Source organism: Olea europaea, unplaced genomic scaffold (assembly GCF_002742605.1).
Source record: "Olea europaea var. sylvestris unplaced genomic scaffold, O_europaea_v1 scaffold1257, whole genome shotgun sequence".
NCBI lineage: Eukaryota > Viridiplantae > Streptophyta > Magnoliopsida > Lamiales > Oleaceae > Olea > Olea europaea.
Window position 1 is genome coordinate 135,317 of NW_019230013.1, and position 19,979 is coordinate 155,295.

At 37.1% G+C, this 19,979-nt stretch overlaps 1 protein-coding gene across 1 annotated transcript; it reads left to right on the forward strand.

Moving 5' to 3' along the window:
* Positions 1–9,791: 9,791 nt before the first annotated feature.
* LOC111374495 (AP-2 complex subunit mu) lies at positions 9,792–19,685 on the forward strand. The gene is made up of 8 exons (XM_022997164.1): positions 9,792–10,018; positions 11,965–12,142; positions 12,563–12,653; positions 13,153–13,247; positions 13,764–13,853; positions 13,936–13,984; positions 14,097–14,235; positions 19,536–19,685. The coding sequence occupies exons 1-8, from the start codon at positions 9,936–9,938 to the stop codon at positions 19,654–19,656; spliced, it is 846 nt and encodes a 281-aa protein (XP_022852932.1). The 5' UTR covers positions 9,792–9,935; the 3' UTR covers positions 19,657–19,685.
* Positions 19,686–19,979: the final 294 nt, after the last annotated feature.

Below are 19,979 nucleotides of genomic sequence, written 5' to 3' on the forward strand. Positions count from 1 at the left end.
CTATGGTGAATTTCACTTGTCTATCGGGTGAAATACCAGATAGATCTTCGGGAAACACATCTATGAATTCCCGTACTATTGGTACATCTTCAACCCTCATCGTCTCTTGTTTCTCTCCTGAGATACTTACTAGATATCCTTGACATGTTTCTTTTCTCAACATCTTCTCAACTTGTAAAGCCGATACTAGTTGAATAAGGGGTTTCGTCTTCATTCCAAGGAACGAAAATGGTTTCTCTCTTGGTTTCTGAAATGATATTTCCATTTCCTTACATCGGATGGTGGCGTAATTACAACCTAACCAATCCATGCCTAGTATTACATCAAAATCCTTCATTTCTATCATGTATAGGTTCGCTTCCATTGGTATTCCCTCAACTTCGATACTTACTGACTTGACTATTCTATCAGTATTCAAAGGGTTGCCCGAAGGAATACTAACTTCTAATGTACCTTCCGACTTATCACAGGTAATACTAGATTTAGCCATAAAAGTTGTTGAAACAAATGAGTGTGTAGCTCCTGAATCAAACAATACATAAGCATGTGTATTGGCTATCGGTAGAGTACCTGCTATAACATTAGAGTTTTCCTCTGCATCCTGTTGAGTCAATGCAAAAACTCGTGCTTTCCTTTTCTGGTTCTGGTCGCTGTTATCATCCTTCTTCTGGATATGTGTGGGACAATCCCTAATGATATGTCCTGGCTTGCCACATTGGAAACAGACATTTTTCCCTTGTAAGCACTCGCCACGATGTGTCTTTCCACACTTAGAACAGGGCGTAATAATCGACACAATGCTTTTGCTAGCATTGGCTCTGCCATTAGCTTTCTTGTTCTGTCACTTGCCTTTTCCCTTGTCCTGGGCATTCCATTTCCTTTTTCCCATGTTACAATTGTCTATTGATTGAACAGTTGATCATGTTGTTCGGTGCTAGTCTTCTAGTACCAAATAGCATGAACTCTTTCCAGCATTTCACGATATGTGGTGAAGCGATGGGACATAAGTATCATGCTTATATCCGAGTTCAGCCCTTGTTCAAACCTTCGTACCTTCTTATCCTCTGTATCCACCAGATGTGGAGCATACCTTGAAAGTTGATCAAACTTCCTTTCATACTCAGTCAGGGACATAGTCTTTTGTTTGAGTTGGAGGAATTCACTTTCTTTCTGATCCCTCAAGGACTGGGGAAAGTACTTGTTTATTACTTTTCCTTTGAATTACTCCCAAGTCAATTCTGCTTGTTGCTCAGGGGTCCTTATCCTTGACATTGAGTCCCACCACCGACTTACATCACCGGAGAATATGAACTCAGCACACTAGACTTTCTAAGCGTCCGTGCACCCTATCAATCGGAATATACACTCCAACTTGCGAAGCCACTCCTCGGCTGCAAGTGGATCAGCTGCTCTGTTGAAGGTAGGGGGCTTGTGCCTTCGAAATTGCTCGACCACTGAAGCATGGTTTGGAATATTAGGAGCTAGTGGTAGGGGTTGAGTTTGGTTCGAGTTTTGCCTGCCTAGGTCTTGAACAGCTCGGAGGTCTCTTATCAAGTTTTGGTTTGCGCGGGCCATTTCCTTTAGACAAAATATATAGTTCTTATTAGTTTAATTCTTCGAATACTAAAGCAAAGAAGATAGTATTTTATTTCTTGACATAAGGAAAGCTATTACAAGGATTTAAATCTAATCCCTATAAGTTCTATGGATCTTCTTTGGTGGAGCTTCATCTTCGGAGGAGTCTTCCACCTCGGGTCTGGACTCTATGTCCATCTCAACCTGTGGCTCAATCTCAGGATCATTTTCTAAATCATCATCGGGTTCTTCTTCGAGATCTTCTTCCTCAGCCAAAGGTTCCTCCTCAGGCTCCTTATGGATTACATCATCCCACAAATTAATCAGGGCATGGCAATACCTCTCAAACTCAAATAGGTTTAGGTTGCCTTCTAACATTTCATCCCTAACGTGACTCCCATATCTCCCCATTGAGGTGGGAGGGAGTGTATGAGATTATTTATGGCTTCAATATGCGTGATCTCCATTCCAGCATTAACCGTCGTCATGCATCTCTCATAGATGTCATACACATGTTCGCTAAACAGTCGGGTCGGATCAATTACATAGTTTTCATAGGAATGAATAGCAATTCTACGGTTCAATGCTTTTCTATATGCCCTAGTCGTTCTACGAGCCCTATCTGTTGCATTTTCACACACATCATACTTTTTCTTTGCTTAAAGAGAACATGTAAATATTTAAAATGCATTTCTCTTTAAGCTCTTAGCTTTTGCCCAAGTCCATTACATATCTTTAAATAACACATTTCTAAATCATATCAAAGTATCATAACATAAACATAATCATTAATTTTAAACATGAACATACTTGGGCCATAGGATGAGATTGATGGATGGATGCACGATGCCATAGAATACCTTAAACTTTTTATTTTCCTTTTGTTTTTAAAAAAGAACATACTTGGTCTACAGAACTGGCTAAACTTTGCTCTGATACCACGCTGTAACGCCCCGACCCCTAGTAGATCGGAACGCTACTTACTTTACTTAGCTTAACCAGTGGTTTAGTAACAAGTGTATACGTTTTAGCGAAAGCTTCCATCTTCGGATAATAATTTAAATAACAATATTTCAAATATTTTAAACAAAAACACTGAATCATTTTTTAAAAAAATGACCGGAACGCTACTTACTTTACTTAGCTTAACCGGTGGTTTAGTAACAAGTGTATACGTTTTAGCGGAAGCTTACATCTTCGGATAATAATTAAATAACAATACTTCAAATATTAAAAAAAAAACACCGAATCATTTTTCAAAACAACAAAATGTAATTTATTTGAAGAAAACATAACTTGTTCTCGCATTCTGTGTTATTCAAAACTTTAAAAAAATAACATTAGAAAACATTTCATAAAAATAAATCCAGATAACTTATTCACTGGATTTCCATGGGCTCGTTGTATCACTCTCCATCTTCTCCTCCATTCATGCCCGAAGTAGAATTCCTTCAATCTGTAGAGATGAGATTAAACCCGTGAGTTGAAAAACTCAATAGGTGTCATAGGTGTATTCATGATCAAGCTATACATTTCAAAACATTAACTTTATAACTTTTCATACATGCCGTATCCAAAGGCACCATTTGACATGAAGAGATATGCCGTACCTGAGGGCACCATTTGACATACGAACATTTCTTCAACATAGAGGGGTATGCCGTACCGGAGTACCATTTGACATACAACCATTAACATAGAGGGATATGCCGTACCGGAGTACTATTTGACATACAAACATTAACATGAATCGAAACTTATAACTTAATACGAGTAAACACATTGCAACTCTACCTACCTTGATTGATGCTTTTGAAACTTTGAAAACTTGGATTGAAAACTTCGATGAAACTTGGACGTTGAAAGAAATGCACTTCTTGGATATTTGAAAACCGTTGAGAATTGATGCTTGAAAACACTTCTTAAACTTCTAGGAAAAATAGTTTTCCTCCCTCTCTTTTTCTCTCTTGAAAACTCTTTCTTTAGTGTGTAAAAACTCTTACTTTTAGTGTGAGAAAAAATGAGGTCTCTATTTATTGGTAAATATTCCACAACTTAAAACAAATGAAGGGTCAAATTTCATTTAAGAGAGAAAACATAGGTGTCATTTAAGTTTGAGGTTAAATGCTTCAATTTAGTGGGGTTTTTATTGCCAAAAACGTGGGTGGCCCTTTGAGAAAATAATTGATGAAAATAAATATTTAAATTCTAGAGAAAAACGAGAATTTTCATTTCAGGCAGCTTCGGTAGACCGTTGTAGTCCGGTTGACACTGCACAGCATTCAATGTTTCTATCATAATTTTTTCTTCCGATATCCGATTGAGTTAATTCAAAGTGAGTTGGAAAGCTAACTCAATGAGCTAGAACCTTTATTTAGATATCGTTTTCCAAATCGAATGTTTCCTATGTCGAAAATGGGTCTCAAATGAGACTAAAAATCTGAAGTATATTTTAGTCATCCTATATTCATGTCTTAGTGCCACTAAGGTGTCTAAAATTATTTGGGGTTCTACAATAGATGGGAATGGAGATAGACGAGTGATGTATGTGGTTGTATTACAATTCCCGTAACAAAGAGTAGATCATATATGGAAGTGTACCAAGATTTGCAAAATAAGCTGAATGTTGATTCTTCTAGTACGATATACTACTGAGATATTTATTCAATAGTTATGGGGATTCGTCCATTCCGATGCCACCTATATTTGTTACTAATGATGCTGAATTGAATTATCTATTAGAATTGAATAAAATGCATAGGACTCTAACTGTTCTTGGTGTGATTTTAGTTAAGAAGGATGTTGTCGAAGGTGAACGCGAAGATTCAAATGGAGCAAATAATAATGACTGAGATTTTTGGGAGACGGTGGAGATAGTTCCTCCAGATGATGTGGTTATTCCCAAGACAGTTGCTACTGATCGTGAAGTCACTGTTACGCACAGAATTTCGTCGACAGTTGAGGACAACAAAAATATAAATGATTTTACAAATGAAAATTTAATTGCTTCATCCTGACAAAGACCTGAGCGGGGTGGGAGCTCAGGGGATGGAACAAGTGGACCGTCCTCCAATTCTTCGTATGTGGCTCCCGATGATGACGATTTGTATGTCGAGCAACTATTTGAAACCAAGAAAGATTTGCAGAAAACTGTGTATCGGATGTCATTAAAATATAATTTTGAATTCAAGGTAAAAAAATCAACCAAGTCATTGTTGACAGTTGCCTGCGTTGACGACAAATGTAATTGGCGCTTGAGAGTGACAAAAATGGACACGAATGAGTGCTTTGTAGTTCGCAAATATGCACGGGAACATACTTGCGAATTGGAAATTTATCGAAATGATCACAAGCAAGCTCGAGCATGGTTTATTGGTCGACAGATAATGCATAAGTATCAGGACCCATGGACAATGTAAAGACCTTCGGACATCATTAACGACGTCCGTCGAGAGTATGGAGTAGTCATGAGCTACCAGAAAATCTGGAAGGCCAAAGAATGTGCGTTGGATGATTTAATGGGATCGGCTGAGGAGAGCTATATTAAATTGGCCAAGTATTGCCATAACATGGGGACAACTAATCCTGACACGACATTTTTTATTGAGACGGGGGGTGATAATTGTTTTAAGTATTTCTTCATGGCTCTCGAACAATGTATTCCGGGTTTTCGAAATGCAATGCGACCCGTAATTCTAGTTGATGGTACAACTCCGAAAGCTAAATGTCAAGGTAAATTAATTATTGCTACATGTCAATACGTCAACATCCAAATTTACCTTATTGAATTCGGCATAATTGACAGCGAGAATGATCTGTCCATACGTTAGTTCTTTTCGAAACTGGGGGAAGTGAACCCGAAGACCTTGCCTTTGTAACAGATCGGGGACAGTCTATAATAAACGGTATCGCTGAAATTTTTCCCAAGGCACATCACGGGTATTGCATGTACCATATACAAGGTAATTTGAAGACTAATTATCGAGGCAAAGGCATCGTTTCATTGTTCAGGAGAGCAGTCGAAGCTTACAGTGGTGAAGAGTGTAATAAGTTCATGTTCGAGATAGGAAGTAAATTATTGCTAGCGTTGGAGTATCTGACGAACATGGGGATTGAACATTAGGCGCGGTCATACTTTTCGGGACGTCGATATAACATGATGACGTCGAATAACGCGGAGTCTCTCAATTCATTGTTTGAGAATGATCGAGAGTTACAAATTCTTGCAATGATTGAGAATATTCGTAACAAGTTGCAACGTTGGTTTCATGATCGACGTGCGGCATCACAGAGTTGTACTAGCGTGCTGGCCCCAGTTCAAGAAGAGAAACTCTTTAAGGTGACAGAAGTTGCGAGAAAGTTGAATGTGGAAGCACTAGATGAGTTTCGCTTCTCAGTGCAATGTGCACGTAATACGGCATAAATGGTGGACTTGACTGATAACACATGCACTTATACGAGATTTCAGTTGGAGAGTTTTTCATGTGAGCATACAGTTGCGGTAGCCATGTATCGAGGCTTTGCAGCTAGAATGTTATGCTATTTATATTATACGAATGAGTCTTGGAGAACAGCATATGCTGAGATTGTATTTCCTCTGCCAAATGAAGCCGAGTGGGAAGTTCCCAAACACATTCTCCCATTTCATGATTTGTTGCCACCAGCAGTCGAACCGCGTGGTCCTGGACATCCAAGTACATCTAAAATACCATCTACTGGAGAGTTTCCTCGACCACTTAGGTGTGGCAGGTGCAGAGCCATAGGGCATACTTGACAATTTTGTACCAGTCAAATTCTCCTAAATGACAATTAGACAAGTACGTTAAATGAATAATATTTCTGACTTTACACTATTCAATATTTGTTCTTCATAAATGTTCAATGTTCAATATTTATTCTTGATAAATAGTATTTATAATGATTCATATGAAAAAATTAGTTCCATTCTCAGCATATGTGTAAAATAACAAAAAATCAACTTACAGAAAAATAATTAAATTTTCAATGTGAATGTTATATACATCGAACACAAATTTACAATTATTTCATAATCACAAAAAATAATTAAATTTTCAGTGTGAATGTTATATATATTGAACACAAATTTAAAATAATTTTATAATCACGAAAAATAATTAAATTTACAATTCGAATGTTACATAATTTAATACAAATTTACGGGTCACTATTAAAATCGAACAAATCATAAGCTAGCTTCTTTCTCCAGTTCTGTATCCAAGATTGATTGATTCCATCAAACTTATGTCTTATACTTAAAAATTCAACGTATTTAATAGCAAATATGTCGCAGTCGTCGCTACAATTGAACAAGAATGGATCAGTTCAGTACTGTGTAGCTAAAAAACTAAATATGAAAGATGAAAACAACAAAGTTCAAACACTTACCTTATGGACTGTCGCGCTGTCGTCGTGTTCCGAACAATCCACAATCTGTCCTGTACAGTCATCCCTGCTCGTCTGGCCATCATAGGAACAATTACAGCTACGGACTCTAGATTTTGCTCCAACTGACCTAGTGTCAAACATGAATATCTGAGTCGTACACATATATAGTTGTGTCAGCAAAAATGATCTCCAGCGTAACATAGTACTTATTGATGCATCCTCTCCCCCTCCATAGATAATCACAATGACTCTAATGTCTCATCATGCCAAAAATGTGGGTGACCCTAAGCTGACATGTTGACATTTCAACTAGTTAGTTAACGATCATGTAAACAGATTTCAAACTACGTATAATATAAATCACAAATGCATAATACTTACCCGAGGATCGTCGATGAAAGTCGATAACTGTTTTCCAGCAGGACATCCGCCCGCTCGCGACGATCTCCAATGATACATCCGAGGGCATCGTGTCTCCACTCGCTTCGCGAAGCGGGCCCCCAGTGCAGGGACTGTCTCATACAACCAAATCTGCTACATATACACTTATTCATAAATGTAATATGCTAAAACTTTAACTTTAATTATATTAAACATTTACCTGTAAGGGTAATCCATATGTATCGTATTTACGCATTGACCCCATGGGCCTCAAGTGTAATCTGGTGAAGACATGAACGGTGTCTTTGTAGCATCTCCGGTTCCATGGTTAGTTGTTGAATGCATTGATGTCGTCAACAACTTCCAAATGAAAAATGTTGATGGCAGTTTTCTTGTGATGACACCTCATCACACTCTCGAGGATGTAGACTAGCCCAAGTTTCAATCTATCTAGCATCTGGTCGCACCCCCTGATCGGGATCATTAACTTGGGTAGATGCACCGACCTATGTCCCTGGAAGTACGTCTCGCACAACCTATTGCTTCTCTCAATGGCTGCATCGTCGTCCGTAATCCTCAATTCAGTGATCAAGCTAAACTCATAAATCGAGAAACTGACGACATTACCCCCGAGGTCGAAGTAGAGGGAATCGTCGTTGACTGGCTTCAGAAGCTGACATAGAAGTGTATCGATGATCTGTCCTGAGTACTGTACCTTTCGCATATGGTACAGTGACCACAAAAAGGATTGTTGTAGCATATCTCCATGATTATCATCAAGTAGCTTCAACACCGCAGTAAAGCTCTCAAAGTTACTGTTCCAAGTAGCTTTCCCCACCATCCGTTTCAACTCCTCATCTAAATGATATTCCATCCTACAAAAATTTAAATGTTAGAACATTGAACAAGAGATAATAAAGTAACGCATAATCTAAAAAAATCAAGATAACCAAATTCTAACTACCATACAATACGCAAGACATTGATGCTAATAACAAAATAAATTCAATACAAATTTAAAAATTAAAATAATTTAGTTATATAGAAAATTAATCTTGTATATTACATTTGAAAAATATATTTACAAAAGAAATTTCAAATTAAATACATTTTAAAAAAAATTAAAGAATATAAATATTATTTAAATAAATTAGAAAAAATTAAAGATTATTTCATAAAAAAATAAAAGGAACAAAATAAATTGTTAATTTCGGACAACATTATCTATTTAATTATTAAATTATATAAAAAAGACAATTATAAAAATTAAATAAATAAATAACATAATTATTATTTAATCAAATTAAAATAAATTAATTATAAATAAATTAATCCTGTAATCATTTGAAAAATATATTTACGATCAAAAAATTTCAAATTAAATACATTTTTAAAAAATTTAAAGAATATTTATATTATTTAAATAAACTTGAAAAAAAATCAAAGATAATCATAAAAACAAAAAAAAAGGAACAAAATAAATTGTTAATTTTAGATAATATTCAATTATTAAATTATATAAATAAAAGACAATTGTATATATAACAAAATTGCAGACTGTCAAGTCCCAGATTGTTCACAGTCCATGGCCCAACTGTCAACAGTCGGATCGACCCAATTGTTAACAGTCACCGTCTTTTACTATCTTTTCGTCGGAAATCGCTATTGTCGACGATGGAGAGGTTCAAAAATTACAAAAAATTCACATTTTTTACTCCAGCATGATCCACAATTTAACTACTCATGCATCTTCATCTAATTAAACGAATAAACGTAAAATAATTCAATTAATGAAAATTGGAACAAAAAAATACAACTTCGTGCGAAAAAAACTAACCGAAATAGTTCGTCCAGTGGTAAATACGTGCTTTTGGTCGTCAATTGAAATCACTATGACGTTGGTGATTTCGACTGGTGGTTGATTGGTCAGTTTTTCTAGCAACTATGGCGTCGATTTTTTTTTTCGATCTATCGGCAAACAACCTGTAGCCTTGAAGGATAAAATCATCATTTTAGTTTAAACTTATGTTTTAACTTTTTTTTTTTCTAATTTATTCTGGGTCAAAGTTCAATCTTAAAATTTGCTACAGAGTTATTTCCGTATATTTCCTGTCCCCATTTAGATGATCGACGAACAGTTTTTTCATTTCAAATCTTAATTACTCATTGATTGGCAGTAGTGTATCCGGGCGTAACTAGATCTGAGTTCTTCGGATTGTAAGGATGCCGGTAGCAGCTTCTGCTATTTATTTCCTGTTTCGACTGGTGGTTGATTGGTCAGTTTTTCTAGCAACTATGGCGTCGATTTTTTTTTTCCATCTATCGGCAAACAACCTGTAGCCTTGAAGGATAAAATCATCATTTTAGTTTAAACTTATGTTTTAACTTTTTTTTTTCTAATTTATTCTGGGTCAAAGTTCAATCTTAAAATTTGCTACAGAGTTATTTCCGTATATTTCCTGTCCCCATTTAGATGATCGACGAACAGTTTTTTCATTTCAAATCTTAATTACTCATTGATTGGCAGTAGTGTATCCGGGCGTAACTAGATCTGAGTTCTTCGGATTGTAAGGATGCCGGTAGCAGCTTCTGCTATTTATTTCCTCAATCTCCGTGGCGATGTTCTTATCAACCGTCTCTATCGTGATGATGTCGGGTTAGTATCCCTTGTCCTTTCGTTTCGCTTATACATGATACATATAACTTGTGAAATTGTCGAGAATATTGTTTAATTTTGCTGTTTGGGGAACTACCCTTTTCTTCATTTGAAAAAGTAATTGACGAAGATGGAGAAAATAGATGGAAAAAAAAGCTAATCGATCTAAGTTGCGTTTGTTTAGCAGTGAAATTTGGATGGAAAAAAAATTTAAATTTCCTTTTCTTTTGCTTTGATTTCGAATGTAAACCTCTAATTTCATGTAAAAATGACAAACGAGGTAACAAAAATATAGAGTTTTTATGCACCTTTCATAGGCTTTCTAAAGTTAACGAACCAGAGATGTGAGTACTGGTTGATTCGTGATATGATTTAGTCTGGGAAAGGGAAACTCAGTTACTATTTATAGGAAGAAAAAAAAAAAATCCTTTTTGGGATAAAAAATTGTAGTTTTCTACAAGTTAAAGATTCAAATGTATAATGTGAAATTGTTAACTACTAATTGGAGTTTTTCTAATTCCATTTCCTCTATAGTAGTTTTTTTCCAATTCTAATAAACCATCAGTTTGTGACATGATGAACGATTTATTACTCAAACTTGACTGTAATGTAGTAATTTAAGTGCTTGGTTTGAGGTACTCAAATTGAAGAATCATTGGTCTTATTTATCAGTCAACTTATTTGTTAAAATTTTGCAAACTAAAGAAGAGACCCTTAAGGGAGAAGGGAACGAGGAAGTTCCTGCTTGTTTCTCTTATATTTTTATCATAAGTTACAGACGGAAGGCTTTAAAAACTATCCAACAATTGGTCTCTTGTTTGGAGCTTGTAAATTTTAAATGGAAGCTGTATGCTTTTTAGTTTTGGGGATTGCATATCTCTGTCATTTCCTTAAACAGTTCGATGTGATGGTTCTCATTGACAAGAACCTATCAATCTTTCCTTTACTTTTACTCTTTTGACCCTTGGGAAAATGAAGCTGGTGAGCACTGAGCAGTAAATTATCCCATTTGTCTTCATGTATCTTTAAAAAACTCACTAGTTCTCTTCTCTTTCCATTTATCTTCATTCAAATGCACTATTAATATGCCTAACTCAATGAAAATTTCTGTAGAGTGTGACCTTGTTGCTAGTTTGATTAGTTTCATCAATTTTACTCGATCAAGTTGCTGAGAGATTTTAGAAGCTTTTCTAGAGTTTGCTTCTGATTGTTTAACTTAAAGCACTCGTTGAATCTGTTTCTCTATCCCTCCAATGTTTGCTCTCTCTCTCTGATATTGAGGTCAAGTTAATCTTCTGGAAATGTCAATTCGTGCGACGTCTTTAAGCCTGTATTTGTCTTGAGGGGAAGGGAAGAGAAAATTTAAAACTTCTACCTCTAGAAACTTAAAATGTGATGCAATTACTGAACATTTCTGATGAGGACATCCATTTTATTTATTTTCTAGTCGGACTCTTATTTATGTGTGGACTCTTAATTATGTGGACTTGGATAATGGGCTCGGCCCTTTCTCTTTCGGTTTCTTTGGGGTTTGTTTTGCTATTTAAATCTAGTTTTTTATGTAATTGAAACAGTTGATGAATGAATAAATTTTTGGTGGCTTGTGGCAAAATTCTCTCCTTCTCCATCTTTCTTCTATTGATTCTTCTACCGTTCTTCCTTTAATCTTTTCTTCATAGGTCTGTTTTCATTCTCCCTTAATTATTCCAGTTGGTCCTGCATCAATTTCCTTCCGTTCTGCTCCAATTGGTTAAAATTTTATTTTCTTTTTTCTTCCCTTTTCTCGAAACTAAAGGGAGATGGTTTCTTGTAATTGCTCTTCTATCAGTTTCTTGAACTGCATTGATTGTCTTATTTTGGGTTTGATTTACCTGCATTTGTTTTACTAAATTTTTCTATGACGTAATGCTTTGTACTCTTACTGTTTGTTTCGCAAAACTAATCAGAGGCAATATGGTGGATGCTTTCCGAACGCATATAATGCAAACAAAAGAACTTGGCATTTGTCCTGTGCGGCAGATTGGGGGCTGCTCTTTCTTTTACATGAGAATCAGCAATGTCTACATTGTGATTGTTGTCAGCAGCAATGCTAATGTTTCTTGCGCATTCAAGTTTGTTGTTGAGGTATCCTTAATGCTGAAGCATATAATTCTGAATATACTTGTGTTTGAAAATGAAATTCTCATCCTATTTATGGTAATTGTGCTTGAAGATTGTGGTTTCAATAATCTTATTATATGCGTGCTGAGGAGTTTTGAAGATGCTTAAGGCATCATTATTTTACTTCATTCCTTGTATTCAAGTTTCAAGTGCCTAAAATTTAGTTTGATCCATCCTCCTTCCTTTAACTTGTTATTCAAACCAAGGCTTTGACCTGCACCAACTTTGAATCTTTACCTTTGAGTTCATTTTGAGTGTGAACAGTGCCCATTTCTTTAAACTGGTGCTTTTTTGGGTGAAGTGTATGATTTCGCTTATTATATAAACATATCTCTTATTTTTATTTTGCCCTTCTACCAACCTTTTTTTTTTTTTTTTTTGCAGGCAGTTGCATTATTTAAATCTTATTTCGGTGGTGCTTTCGATGAAGATGCTATCCGCAATAATTTTGTTTTAATATATGAACTGTTGGATGGTATGGCACTTTTGAGAGTATTTACTAGATCTTGTTTTATCGATACCAAACTTCTTCTTTTGTGTTTAACTTCTACTTTTAATAAAAATGCAAGTATATGAGCTGTCAAATTTAACTTTGAATGTAATATATATATTTTTAGAGGTATGTCACTGTCAAGACATATATATCACTCAGCAAGATGAGGGTTTGTTTAGTACCTATGAGCGTTTTCTGAAACATAATTTACCTTGGTCGTCTTAGCTATTTGTGCCTGTCTTTCCTTCCTGGAATTTGATCTACATTTTAGCATCATTTGGCACACAATGATTACATCATTGGATGCACGGTAGATCTGTTGCCTGTGTTCATATCTACAATCTGTTAAAGTATAATTCCGCACAAAGAAGGCTATTTTACTCATTAAGTCACTCAAATGTTCTTTCAAGAGGCGGTTTCACAAGTATAATGTTTTCTCCAATCCTTGAATAAGAGTCTAATCATTGCATTTGAACTGCAGAAATAATGGATTTTGGTTACCCTCAAAACCTTTCCCCTGAAATCTTGAAGCTGTACATAACACAGGAAGGTGTACGCTCACCATTTTCATCCAAGGTATATGTTTGTCACGACTCACCATTTTATATGTAAATAATCATGGAAATAACAATTTGAATAGATATATAATTCTATTCTATTATTAAATTAATTTTGAATTTCATATGGAGGACTATTGATTGATATTACACTCATGATGGTTATTACAACCGGTCAATCATAAATTACCCTCTTATTTTAGCCAAAAAAATTAAGAGTGCATTATTTTATATGGGTATTATAATCCTAAACTACTCATTTTAATTTATTTTCTTAGAATTACTATTTGCCTCTAAGGTTAGAAAAAATTCCTACTTTTCTAATCTTTTTTTAACAGACAAATATGACTACTATTTTTGAACAAATCAGGCATTGATTATTATATTTACAATAATTGAGTTTTTGGATCTCTGAATATATTTTCCCCCATTTCCTCTACAATTCTTCTCTCTCCCCCCTTTTTTGTCTCCCACTTTGGTGCATCAACTATCCTGACTACTTTTGCCTTGCACAATAAAAAAAAAAAAAAAAAAGCCTGCAGACAAACCAGTTCCAAATGCAACTTTGCAAGTAACTGGTGCTGTTGGCTGGCGCAGGGAAGGTCTTGTCTACAAGAAGAATGAGGTAGCCTTTCCCACCGATACTATTACTATCGCATGTTACAATTGTCACACTTTATACTAGATTAAGTTATATTTCTTGACAGGTATTTCTTGATATCGTCGAAAGTGTTAATCTTCTTATGTCTTCTAAAGGTAAAATATCTTGTTTACGAATAATTTTAGTTGATGCATTTGTACTTATGTTTCTACTTCTACATTCCACAATTACACGCTTGTTTCCTTGTTTCCCATTTAACAATTTTAGGTAGTGTTCTACGTTGTGATGTAACTGGGAAGGTTCTCATGAAATGCTTCCTTTCTGGAATGCCTGACTTGAAGTTGGGCTTGAATGATAAAATTGGACTGGAGAAAGAGTCGCAGATTAAGTCCCGTCCTACTAAGAGGTAGGTTCTAATTCATCTGTTAAATCCAGTAAATTACTTAACTTATAAAATGGTTGGGTGTGAAAGTCAAATTTACTGATATGACATGTCAATGCCAGCATAGGAATGTATTATTCCGTTTGTTTTTATTGAATCAGAAGAGAATAGTTAATGCTGAAATGGTCACTGTATACTACATCAGTTGTTCTATGAGTATAAACGTGAAGTTTGTGAGATCTATGCCAAAATCCTTATGTTTTCGAAGTTTCACATTCTTGTTGGAGTGTACCATTGTATATCAACCTATCAGTATCTAGATGATTTACTTTATAGGTTACTAACATTATTAGGTCTAGCAAGTTCTTTGATAGAACCTTATAGCAAGAAGAATAATGGAAATTGAAATGGACTTAGGCAATTAACTGGAAGAAAGTAGAAATTACAAGTTCTAGGGCTATTAGAGAGGCCCGGTCTCTTCCATCTAACAGAATTCCCAGTGTTCAGATGATCCCAAACAACCCACCACCCCACACATATATTGGAATTCTCCTAATACATACTATTACTCATTTAACCCTAACTGAAGGCTAATTGTAACTGGATTATGCACCTCTATGTTGACTGTGCATCAATTCCTCTTCCCACTCCTCATGTAAGTAAATCGGATTGGGGGTTTATCATTTCCCGCCACCCCAAAATCCACCTTGTCCTCAAGGTGGAAACTGGGAAACTGCATTCTTACCGTGTCGAAGGATTCCCAGGTTGCCTCAAAATCTGGTAGATTCATCCATTTGATTAATACCTCAGGTCCTGCAGCCTGGTTCTTGAGGTTTGGACGGACATCTAACACTGCCTCAGGCTCTAGCATGAACTCTCCCGTGTCTGAAAGCTGTGGAGGGAGTACAGAGGTTGGCTGTAACCCCTCGATGGCCATACGAAGCTGAGATACGTGAAATACAGGATGAATGGCTGTGGTGACTGGAAGTTTCAGCTTATAAGCTACCTGCCCGACCCTGGATTCCACCTCAAACGGGCCGTAGTAATGTGGAGAAAGCTTCGTACATGGCTGTTTAGACGAAGACTTCAGGTGATAAGGTCGAAGTTTAAGGTATACCAAGTCGCTGACCTCAAACTGAACATCTCTACGACTGCCATCTGCTATCCCTTTCATTCTCAACTGTGCCCGGGTAAGCTGTACCTTTAACTCCTTCAGGGCCTCGTCATGCTCCCATAACAACTGTTCCACTGCAGAGTTCGGAGTCATCCCTCTTTCAAAAGCCAAAATCTGGGGGGGATCACGACCATAAACAATCTGGAGGGGGGTGCGCTTGGTAGCAGTATGGAAGGAGGTATTATACCAAAATTCCGCCGATTGCAAATACTGGCTCCAGACCCGTGGCTTACCTGATGCAAAACACCTTAGATATGTTTCCAAGTAGCGGTTCACGCCTTCCGTCTGCCCGTCTATTTGTGGGTGGTAGGTGGTGCTATATTTGAATGTGTTCCTTGTGCCTTGAACAACGCAGCCCAGAAGGTGCTCATAAAAATCTTATCTCTGTCTGACACAATAGAGCGTGGTGTACCGTGTAGGTGAACCACTTCACGTGTGAATGCTTCAGCTACGGTGGGGGCGGTGAACGGATGCCGTAATCCAATGAAATGCCCATACTTACTCAGACGGTCCACAATCACCAAGATTGTATCGACCCCTCCTGATCGAGGCAGACCCTCGATGAAATTCATTGAAATATCCTCCCAAACTAAATCGGGAATGGGTAGTGGCTGCAATAATCCCCTAGGTGATAAGGCCTCATATTTGTTTTGTTGACACACTGCACAACTTGCCACATAATCCTTCACTGCTTTCTTCATCCCCGGCCAGTAGACCTCTTGGGATATCCACTTGTATGTCTTGAGAAAGCCCGAGTGTCCCCCAACCTTGGAGTCGTGACACTCTTGCAGAATGAGAGAGACCAACGGAGAGTCTTTAGGCAAAACAACCCTACCATGATAACGCAGTACTCCATTAATCAAGTCATATCCTGGTTTAGCTTTGGTTTCGGACTGCAGGTCCTTAGCGAGCCTGCCCAGAATGGCATCTGCCTCAACCTCCCTCTTAATTTCCTCCAACTGTCTTTGGAGTAGATAATGCCAACAGACTCATTGACGGTTGGACTCGGGAAAGGGCATTTGCGGCTTTGTTTTCCAACCCCGGACGATACTGGATGTCAAACTGATAGCCCATTAATTTAGTCAACCATCTCTGGTGATCCTCCCCTACCAAGCGTTGCTCAAAAAGAAACTTCAGGCTTCGTTGGTCTGTCCGAACCACGAAACGTTGCCCTATTAAGTAATGATGCCATTTCTGAACAGTGAATACAATAGCCATCAGTTCCCTTTCGTAAACTGACCTCTGTCTGGCTGTTTGTGGCAGTACCTTGCTAAAATAAGCAACCGGGTGGCCGTTCTGCATTAGGACCACCCCTAAACCTTGGCTCGAGGCATTGGTTTCAACTACAAATTCTTGTGAGAAAAATGGTAGTGCCAGCATAGGGACGTTAGTCATGGTCGTCTTGAGGCTCTCAAAAGCTGTCTTTGATACTTCATCCCAATGAAATCGATCCTTTTTAAGTAATTCTGTCAAGGGCCAACCAACCTTGGCATATCCCTTCACAAAGCGCTGATAATAACCTGTGATGCCCAAGAATCCTCGTAATTCTCTGACATTTCCCGGCCGCGGCCAATTGACCATTGCTTCAATCTTCGACCCATCTGCAGCTACACCTTTTTCCGATATCACATGACCTAAATATTCAATTTCTAGCTGACCGAACAGACACTTTTTCTTGATGGCGTACAACTGATGATCTTCTAATGTTTCTAGAACCACACCCAAGTGCTGCAAATGATCCTCCATTGACTGGCTGTAAACTAAAATGTCGTCAAAAAATACTAGCATGAACCTTCTCAAAAAAGGCTTGAACACCTCATTCATTAAGTGTTGGAAAGTCGCCGGTGCATTCGACAGCCCAAATGGCATGACTAAAAACTCGTAGTGTCCTTCATAAGTGCAGACGGCAGTCTTGGGGACGTCCTCCGGCGATACTCTCTCACAGTCCCCTCTTGCTTCAGTGACAGGAATTTCTCCAGTAAGGTGCCCTCCTGTGTTGGTCTAAACCTGGCAAGCAGGAGGATTTTTAGGCCCTCCCACTTCACAATTGGCTGCCGGCCACTTTCTCAGAGAAACCATGCGAGAGCTTCATCTTCATCTTCAAAACACACTCCGACGGCCTCAATTTTCTCCCAGTTCGTAAACTGGTTCATGTTAAAGTATCTTTCGGCGTGAAAAATCCAACCATCCGGATCCTCTCCGTTAAAAATTGGCATTTCCAACTTGCGATTGCGATTCTCCATTCTCCCTACACCCTCGACAACCCCCAGTTCCTGAGCCTTGGGTGGTCCTTCAGAGCTAGCAGTGGGATCCGTCGAAGTGGATGAGACTCCTTCTTCCTTCCTGTCACGCTCTTGGCCGTCCCACCCCTTCATCACAATTTCCAGCCTCTCTAAAATCACAGCCATATCCCTCTGAAGTTCAGACTTCATCACCTCCATTCTTTCCTGCAAGGCCGTCGACCCTTGTTTCCAACACTCCCACTCGATCGGAGACTGTCATCTTCCTAGTTCGGTGCTCTGATACCAGAATTGATAGAACCCTGCAGCTCGAGTGACAATTATAGCCAGAAGAATAATGGAAATTGAAATGGACTTAGGCAATTAACTGGAAGAAAGAAGAAATTACAAGTTCCAGGGCTATTAGAGAGGCCCAGTCTCTCCCCTCTAACAGAATTCCCAGTGTTCAGATGATCCCAAACAACCCACCACCCCACACATTTATTGGAATTCTCCTAATACATACTATTACTCATTTACCCCTAACTGAAGGCTAATTGTAATTGAATTATGCGCCTCTATGCTGACTGTGCATCAATTCCTCTTCCCTCTCCTCGTGTAAGTAAATCGGATTGGGGGTTTATCATTCTTCCTTTTACCTGTTTCACAAATCTTGCAAATCTATGTTAATCATATTTGGGATTCGTGAAATAAACATTTCATGTACATAAACAGTTTTCTCATTTGTTTTTGAAAATTCGCCAGTGCACACACACACATACACATATAACCCTTGTTTGAGCCTCATTCTTTTGGAAGAATACATTTTTCAATAGTGTTTTGACATCATTTCAATTATACATTTTTCAATAAAATAATATTCCACACAACTTCAAAACTTTTCCTTATTTTTTAACCACGCATTTTTCATCAATACACTATTCAAAAATTCATTCTTCCCAAAAAAATGGGGCTCAAACAAGGGTATAATATATTCTTGCCATTATTATAAATGTCGATGAATTCTCAACAAAATTAATGTGCGCTCTCGAAGGTCGTTTAGATGATTTCCAGTGGGTCATATGAAGTTTTTTTGTATAGTTCAAAATACTTGCCTTTTGTTTGTCTAGACCTTTTAAAACTGTAATGGGAGTAATGTTTCTGTCACTAAACCAATCATGTTAATCATGACTTATTTATGCTACCATTAGCTTGTTATATTTTCCCACACTTGAACTTGCTGCCATAATACCACCCGTATTAGATGTAGATTTCTTTATCTTCTTTGAAAGATTATTTTCAATTATTTTAGCTTGGTTTACTTGTTAGTGATGTGCAATTGTCTAAGTTTGTCAGAGTGAACTGCCTAGTGACATCTCACAGGCAGTTAAGTTATATATAGCTGATTTGTGAGTGCAATAAAGCGACATCTAGGCAACAATCAATATATCTTTCACGTCGTTTGTCTTTTTTTGAACACCACTACTATGCATCAACGGATCAAAATCTAGCCTCTGCTTGGTTTAGATATATATATATATATAATTTTTTTTTTTTTTTTTTTTTAGATTTTGATAAAAAATGAAGAAATTTGTGGTTGAAAAGTTGATAAAAGATGTGGGTCCCATGAAATATGTGGTTGAAAATGAATTTGAGAAAAAAATAAGTTTTAGAAAAATGGGGGCAAACAGGCCTAATAGAACGAAATCTAGGCAACAATCAGTATATCTTTAACGTTGTTTGTCTTTTTTGTACGCAACTATGCATCAAATGATCAGTATCTAAATGATTTACTTTATGGATAGCTTACATTAATGTTGAGCAAGTTTTTAATTTTGCCTTTTCTGTTTATTCTTCCTGAGTAGTTTGAGAGTGCATGATTGGTTCCAAACTTTTTCTTAACTTTATTATTATTTGTGTTGCCTGTGCAGTGGAAAGACAATCGAGCTTGATGATGTTACTTTCCACCAATGTGTAAATCTAACAAGATTCAACTCAGAAAAGACCGTTAGTTTTGTTCCTCCGGATGGTGAATTTGAATTAATGAAGTAAGATGGTGTTCTATTCTTTCTTTTTTTATGTGTTAACAATCAGGTTAATGGAGAAGTAAAGCAGTGCATATATTTTTGTTCTTTTTCTTTCTGACAAGCCCTTCCATGGACAAACTGCCTAGCTTGTGCATTACATTTATATCGCATGACAGTCCATTAAAGATATTTACTCAGCTTTCACATCCCTCACTTTTTATTGTTGACATGTCATAGTGGAATAGTTGTAACATCTCTCATCAATTTTGCTGATATAAGGGTGATAGAGTAGATTTTCTTCTCTTTTGAGCCGTGATGATCAGGAAGAATGAGAATGAGAATGAGAAC